Below are 8506 nucleotides of genomic sequence, written 5' to 3'. Positions count from 1 at the left end.
TCTTCTTTTGTCCCATCACAATACCAGGGAATGTGTTTTTTGGTGCCATATGCAATAAAAATACCCTAGCACTTTTGTCATGTTTGATATTTATTTGACCATATAAAACAATTGTTGGTGCCTTACTGATACCTATTCACCCACTTGCTAACAATGGCACTCTGAATGTCTCTTTCTCTCCTCCCGTTTTGAATTTATACACTGATTCTACAGTGGGGTAAAAGAATATTTAGAAAAGAAGACTACAGCAGTAAATATCCTAGGTCCACGTTCTTCAGATAAGGGCATTAGGATGAGCACTAAGGAAAAAAGGTAGCAAGCTGAACGTAATTCAAAAATGCAACTAAATCTGCTGAAACAATAAATTTTTTAATTTGAAAAACTGCTGAAACAATGAATTTTTTATTAACTTAAATATGACAATGCCAAAATCTACCTTTTTGCCCTTCATTAAACAGTGTATGTTTTGAAATGACATACAAATTATAGATCACCTCCACAAAGCCATCAATGTTCAGTCATGTCTTCTGTAACATATTGTAGCAGCACAGCATGGTGGTTCAGAACTTGGCCTTTGTGGCTGGACTGTCTTGGTCATAAACCAGGCTCTGCTGCTCTGTGAGCTAGGGCCAGTTACGCCATCAATCTGCACCTGTTTCCTCACCCGAAAAATGAGCATGATGATAGAACCTACAATATAGGGATATTGTAAGGTTTACGTAAATATATTTAAAGACCTTAGGATATACATGGCAAGCATTCAATAAATGCTAGCTAAATGATATTATAGTACCATTATTATTGCTACTGCTATATTGGAATTTCTATTCACTAGTTTTCAATTTCTTCAAATACTTAATAATTTTGCATGTCTTTCATAATATTCAGTCATTCACTTGATCACTCACTCACTTTTTTACCTATATTTTTATTCTTCTGCTTTGGCATCTTGAATACTAGAGCCTAAGGAACACACAGGCAGGGGATCCATGAGGCTGTAGATAGAGGCCATGTGGACCGGACAAGAAGAGGAAGGGCAGTTAACCAGCAGTGGCAGAGGGAAGCAGAGAATAGCTCAGAGTGGCAGAGGATAGAGCTGGGGGTGTGGAAACCTGGCTCTAAGGGGGTGACAATATACCCGGAGTACAAACCACATGGTGCTCCGAGTATCTGTCCCAGCCCTGCTTTTCTATAAGTAATCCTGGGTAGCTTTTTCTATGGGCCTACCTTCTATGTATTTCTTTTATAATAAAACCTTATCCCGTGAAGAAACCTAAAGGCATCTTTGTATTTTGCAGAGCATAAGTGACAGTTCAAATATGCCACGGAAATCTACACTAAAGCTCCAGCCTTGCTGGTGGCCTTCTCTAGTCTGTCAGCTTTATTGACCTCTTGACCTTCTGTTTTGGACTTATACTGAAACTTCATTAATCTAGCCCTTCAGAAAACTGTCTCAATTTTGGACTTACAATCATGGCTTTAAAGCACCTCTGTAGGTCTGAGTCCTAAATTCTGACTTCTCTGTTTATGAATCAAAGCTATGGGTAAGCACATCCTTTCTACTCTCATGCCCATGGACTCTGCTCAGGCCTGAAATGGGAGGAGGTCAGATAATAAGCAGGCCGTGATAGAGCCAGGGCAATAGGCAGTAGAACTGAATTGGAGGGGACGACAGCAGGAGATTTTTAGGAACTAGAACTGATGAACTATCAGGGGTGAAGGAGAGGGCAGACTCTAGGGTAATTTCTACAATTTTTTTGTCCTGATTGCTTAGAGGGTCTATGAACAAGAAACGGTGGTTTTCCAGAAAAGATGGTAAGTTGTCACATTAAGGTGGCTTGGGTATTTCAAGTAGGGCTTTCCAAATGACAGTTGAAAATCTACTTTCAAGAATTTAGGCCAGATATCATGGCCACAGAGGGACCCCAGAGGTCATGGCCCCCAGACTCTCGGTTAGCCCAAAACTAAAAGCATTCCTGAAGCCAAATCTTCAGACAAAGATTAGACTGGACTATAAGACATAAAATGATACTCATGAGGAGTGTGCTTCTTAGTTCAAGTAGACACACGAGACTAAGTGGCTGGCTTCTGTCTGGAGGCAAGATGAGAAGGCAGAGGGGGACAGGAACTGGTTGAATGGACACGGGAAATACAGGGTGGAGAGGAGGAGTATGCTGTCACATTGCAGGGAGAGCAGCTAGGGTCATATAACAATATGTGTATAACTTTTGGTACGACAAACTGACTTGAATTGTAAACTTTCACTTAAAGCACAAAAAAAAAAAGGATTTAGACCATTTCTCCATCCCCCTGTTGGCCAATTAGTGTATAGAACAGACTGCTTTTTCTCGTCCCTGTTTATTTGCTTTTCAGGAGAATTTGGCTTCATGCTATACCAGGAATAAATTCGTGTCATTCATGTCAGACTTAGCAAAGGATGCTGCATGAGCTCCTCTGAGAAATCCTGGGCACCAGGGATCTGAGTTCCAGAAGGTGGTTGTTTCTTTTAATCATCAAACATGACAAGAACTAGGTTAATAAGACATGTAGAAAGTTGGTAAACAACACTATATTAATTCTACTGCCAACTGATTGGTTTCTAAAAGGAAAAAATGTCAGCATGCACAAAAAATAGCAGCTTGAAATGACTCTAGAGTTACAAGAGTATCTTCTGAAATCCTGCATTAGTGGTTTAATAGACAGTGGTAATAAAATCATTGAGTGCCAGTATTTGAAATGAGTGGTTCCAAAGGCTAGCACAGAAGAAGACAGTAGTATTTTGCAGTAAGTATTTGCATATCAGTCTGCAACGTTATTTTTAAGAATGTTTTCTGTTAGGTGTTTATGGTATGCATGAAATAAAAGAAAAACAGCTCAAGAACCAAAACAGGACAGAAAGGCCTGGAAAAGAGGAAGAAACAAAGATTAAAATGAAGAAAAAGGTACTAATAAAACTTTCAAAGACAAAGGTAAATCCATAAGGCACAAAAACGTTTTTTTTTTTTTCTTCCCAGAAAAACTGGAGAAATAAGAAAACTAAAAAAAAAAAAAAAAAAAAATTAAGCTCATGATAAATGTACAAAAGGAAAAACTCCTAAAGGGGAAGGGGCACAAAGACAGAAGAGGGAACTGGAAATCACAAAAAGGATATAGCCTTGCTGGTTTGCCATTTTATTCCTTAAAAACACCATCGATAAAGTGTAACCACAACTCTGTAGAATATAACAAATATAAAGCTATGCGTTAAATACATGAAAGAAATGCAACAAAAAACTAACACCTTTCTTGAGGTGGTGAGACAATGGGTGGTTTTTTTCTTCATTCTGGTTTTCTGTACTTCACCTAAATTTTTTACTTGAAGATATATTACTTTCATACTGGACAGGATCTAAATTTATTAAAAATGAAATTTTGTATCACATTTCATATTAAAATGTAATACAGCAGAGCCCTACTCTGCTGCCTGGTAATTCAGGAACTGAACAGATGACATCCTTTCTTGAACAATAGGTAATACAAACATTCCCCAAGAGGGAGAGTACTTATCTCTTGGTATCTGACACATTTCTTAGCCTGTATTTGCCATCGGTCCATCTGCTATATGAGTCCTGAACTGCCTTTGTTTTTCCTGGGAAACAAGCAATACGCTATTCATGTCTGCTGTTATTCTTTCCTATCTGGGTCTTCTTGGGCCTCTGGTTTTGAATTCCTCTGGCTCACAGAGTCTGAGAGGAGATTGCAACGTCTTATTTGAACACTTCAACCTCAGACACCCACAGTTCCTTCTGCCCTCTCACACATGCGTTCCAGAATTCGATGGATACTGGTGAAACTGGGTCTGTCCGCAGGCAGCTTGCTCCAACACAGACGCATTAGATTGTACAGCTCCAGTGGGCAGTTCTCAGGGCAGGAGAGGATGTTGCCGTCTCTCACATAGTAAATGACCTCCTCGTGGGCCATCCCGTAATAGGGCTGCAGGCCGTAGGAGAAGATCTCCCACAAGACCACACCATAGGCCCACACATCAGACTCTGTGGTGTAGCGGTTATAGAAAATGGACTCGGGTGGCATCCAACGGATAGGGATAGCATCGTTTTCATTAGCTTTGTAGTAGTCGGCTGAGTAGATATTCCTGGAGAGGCCAAAGTCAGCAATTTTCACCACCATGTTCTCACCCACGAGGCAGTTCCGGGTGGCTAAGTCCCTGTGGACAAACTTGCGCTCTGACAGGTAAGCCATGCCAGAAGCCACCTGCCTGGCGATGCAGAGCTGCTCAGCACAGGAGAGAGGCGGGGGCCGGGGGCTGGAGACCTGCGCTACAGACAAGTCGCTGTGGCTGAGGGTGCACACGGTGTGAGGAGACATGCTGCGGAGGAACTCGTTGAGGTCGCCATAGGCCATATATTCAAAGAGTAGGCACATAGGCTTCCCGACAGCACACACACCTGGAACCAAAACAATGTCCACCGTCAGGATGGGTTTCTCAACTGACACAATGGAAAGCCAAAACCCTTACCAGTGGGAGTCAATTCTGACTCATGGCGACTCTGCTCCATAGGGTTTTCAGGGGCTAATTGTTTGGAAGTAGATCCCCAAGCCTTTTCTTCAGAGGCACCTCTGGGTGGACTAGAACCACCAACTTTTGGGTTAGCAGCCAAGCATGTCAATCATTTGCACCACAAAGGGATTCCACAACACAATTGAAGAAGTACACCAAAAGCAAATGGTCAGATCAGAAAATATGGGGCCCTGGTTTTTTGTTGACAGTGTCATAGACAAGCCTTGATCCCATGTCTTTGACCATCTCCTATTTACCTTTTAAGATTCCATTTAATTATTACCCCTTCTATAGGGTTGCTATGAGTTGGAATTGACTTGCTGTCAATGGGTTTGGTTTTTGGCTAGGATGTCTTAGCTCCAGAACATTCCAGTATCAGATTTTCCTTCTATCATCCTTTAACGTAGTACCTACCACCCTATATTTTAATCATCTATTTCTTTGTAAGTTTCACCCCAGTATTTTATCACTTTGCAATTAGAGATTATGTCTTCTTCCCCACACCTACCATGTGTCTGGCAGAGGAGGTGCTTAATAAATGTTTGGTGAATGAATTTATGAACGGATGTTTGTTTTAGGTATGTAATGCAATTGCTCTGTGTTTTGGCTTACTTCTCTGAAGAATGATAATTAGAAGGATGTCATATGAAGTTTGGAAAGGATAGCAAACAAACAAACAAATCCACAAAAAAAACCCAAGATTCTTAGATGAAACATTTTGAAATTTAAGTTTTATGATGCTCATTTTTGAAAGGAAAAATGTTAATATAAATAGAGCCTTAGATTTAATTCCAGAAAGGCTTTTTCAAATCTTAAAATCTTCTATATATGAGAGAGAAACTGGAGAACTTGGAATACGAAGGGATTATTAGGTCTACTACTTTTTTTCGGCAATTGGAAAAAATTAGAAGTTCAAAAGGAAGAGAAATAAGGAATACTGTTATCTTGGCTTACTGTTTGGGGGTTAGTTTTTAATTCTAGGGACTTTAGCAATCAGCATATTTATATGTACTAGAGAAAAAGCAAAAAAATGAGAATACATTTCTCTGAGGGGGAAAAAAAATCTTCTTAAACTGAAGTTATTTAATGAAATGCTATACTCCCTGTTACAGAAAATATTATATGAAAACTTTCTACTCTATGATGATTATTAACAAGTATATATATGTCTTTTTTATATAAACAATTATATGCATATTTATATAATCCCTTCTTTAAGAGCTCTAAATGTTTTATATCTCCTAATAATTCTAACCCAACTCTTAGTTGGGACTTTAAAGCAGAATAAACTCCTTGAGAGAAGGACTGTGTTTTATTGACCTTTGTAACCTCAAGGCTAGTACTACACATGGTTCATTATAGAATTTCAATATATGTTGGATGGACTGATGGATGGATGGATAGATGGATATAAGAAAAACTCAGACTTACTGCAAGCCATGTCTTAAGTATTACGTCTTCAATAAATTATCTTACCTTGTTGTTCTACTATTTTCTCAACTGCCAGAACAGTGGGTGAGAGTCTGCAATCTTTCATGCCTCTTCCTTGTCTAAAAGTCTTCAGATCTCTACATTTTTACCTACTTCTCGACATTTATGATTGTAAAGCCATTATACACTAGGATTGCAATACCACGTAATTGGTTTTTAAAATACAACCCTTTTCAGTAAGTGCCTGATATTCCTAATGCATGAATCAAAGCAGATTTCTTTTATTGGAAATAAATTTTATGGATTTTCCCAATCTTCCTTCCCCTTTTGCCATCTTTTAAAAATGCTATTAAGTTCCAAGAAACTGTGAGAACAGTGGAATCATGTAAGGAAAGATTACTGCTTATGTATATTTGAATTAAAAAGAGACCCTGTGTTTATGGGACATTGATAGGATTTTAGATATAGATTTAACAAATGGTCATATAAATCTCAGCTCTTGTTGGGCAATAAAAATGAGAGAAAACTCTTAGTAGTGATGTATAAACATGCTACCACAGACATCATAAACTTGCAAATTATATAGTTCGAATGCAATTCAGTCTCAGGAATCTAGGATATTATAAAATTGCAAATACCTATACAGGAAACCGTAGTGGCATAGTGGTTAAGGGCTACGGCTGCTAACCAAAAGGTTGGGGAAGCCCTATAGGGCAGTTCTACTCTGTCCTATAGGGTTGCTATGAGTCAGAATCAACTCAACAGCAGTGGGTTCGGTTTGGTTTATACACGGCTTCAGTCTCAACATTTTAAGAAACAATAAAAATTATTCCTCAGCAGGAAAATATTTAGTTTGATGCTCATTGCAGATCATTATAAAAGGCTATCTCTCTCAAGCTCTAGAATCATTTTCTATACCCAGTAGATGTTAAGAGAGTCATCTCAAAACCAGTGTGATCACATAAGAAGATATTCAATGTCACTAGCAGTTAACCAAAACCCATTGCCATCGAGTCAATTCCAACTCATAGTGACCCTATAGCATAGAGTAGAACTGCCCCATAGGGTTTCCAAGGAGCAGATGGTGGATTCGAACTGCAGGCCTTTTGGTTGGTAGCCAAATGCCTAACAACTATGCCACCAGGGCTCCAAAACCAAACCCATTGCTCTTGAATTGGTACTGACTCATAGCGATCCTACAGGACAGAGTAAGAGAGTAGAACTGCTCCACAGGGTTTCCAACGAGCAGCTGGCAGATTCCAACTGCCAACCTTTTGGTTGCAGCCGAGTTCTTAACCACTGTGCCACCAGGGCTCCCTCACTAGCAGTTAAACCAAAAACCAAACCAAACCCATTGCCATCAAATTGATTCTGACTCATAGGGACCCTATAGGACAGAGTAGAACTACCCCATAGAGTTTCCAAGGAGTGGCTGGTGGATTGAAACTGCCAACCTTTTGGTTAAAACAAACCAACAAAAAAATCCATTGCAGTTGAATCAATTCCAACTCATGGTGACCCTATAACACAGACAGGGTAGAACTGCCCCATAGGGTTTCCAAGGACTGTCTGGTGGATTTGAACTGCAGAACTTTTGGTTAGCAGCCACAGCTCTTAACCACTATGCCACCAGGGTTTCCACCTTTTGGTTAGGGAGATGCAAATCAAAGGCACAATGAAATACTACTTCATCCACATTAGAATGGCAATGATCAAAAAAACGGAAAACAAGAGGTGTTGGCAAGGTTGTGGAGAAACTGGAACCCTTTCCATTGCTGATGGGAATGTAAAATGTTACAACCACTGTGGAAGACAGTTTGGCAGTTTCTTAAAAAGTTGAACATAGAACATGACCCAGCAATTCCAATCCTAGAAGTGAAAGGAACACAAATGTAAACCTGTACATCAGTGTTCATTGCAGCACTTTTCGCAATAGCAAACAGATGAAAACAACCAAAATGTCCATCAACAGATGAATGGATAAACAAATTGTGGTATATACCCATAATGGAATACTACTCGGCCATAAAGAGAAATGGAGTCCTGATACATGCACAACCTTAATGAACCTAGAAAACATCATACTGGGTGAAATAAGCAAATATATGACACCAAAAATTATTAGTGGTTAACAGGGTGGAAGAGTGGCTGAAAGGGGGCTAGTTTATGCTTAGGGGGCATTAAGTTTATGTTAATGGTGGTGGGATAATTTGGAAAAGGATAGTGAGAATAGTGCACAACTTAAAGAATGTAATCAATGTCACTATAATTGTACATGTAGAACTTATTGAGATGGAGTATGTTTTGTTGTGTACTTTTTCACCACAATAAAGAAAATGTGATAAGAGGGATTCAGTTTTCTCAGTAAAGGCAGCAAAGAGAAAGAAAAATTGAAGTGTGGAGTTTAAAAAGGGATTATTAATTAAGCATTGTTCTACAAATCATGGGATAGAATGGGTGGTGTTAGGCCCTTGGTGAAGGAGCTAAGCTTGGGAAACCCCGGTCATCTCTATGCTC

The 8506-nt window shown here is 39.4% G+C and overlaps 1 protein-coding gene across 2 annotated transcripts in view; it reads right to left on the bottom strand.

Moving 5' to 3' along the window:
- Positions 1–3171: 3171 nt before the first annotated feature.
- The window catches only part of MUSK (muscle associated receptor tyrosine kinase), a 107500-nt gene continuing 102165 nt past the window's right edge, over positions 3172–8506 (bottom strand). For both annotated transcript variants that reach the window (XM_049896881.1, XM_049896880.1), the window contains one exon: positions 3172–4445. In XM_049896881.1, the coding sequence (XP_049752838.1) occupies positions 3766–4445 (680 nt within the window). In that variant the 3' untranslated portion in view covers positions 3172–3765. The remainder of the gene's footprint in view (positions 4446–8506) is intronic.

Source organism: Elephas maximus, chromosome 9 (assembly GCF_024166365.1).
Source record: "Elephas maximus indicus isolate mEleMax1 chromosome 9, mEleMax1 primary haplotype, whole genome shotgun sequence".
In the NCBI taxonomy this organism is placed as follows: domain Eukaryota; kingdom Metazoa; phylum Chordata; class Mammalia; order Proboscidea; family Elephantidae; genus Elephas; species Elephas maximus.
The sequence above is the reverse complement of the archived record's forward strand: the minus strand, read 5'-3'. Positions and strand labels throughout refer to the sequence as shown.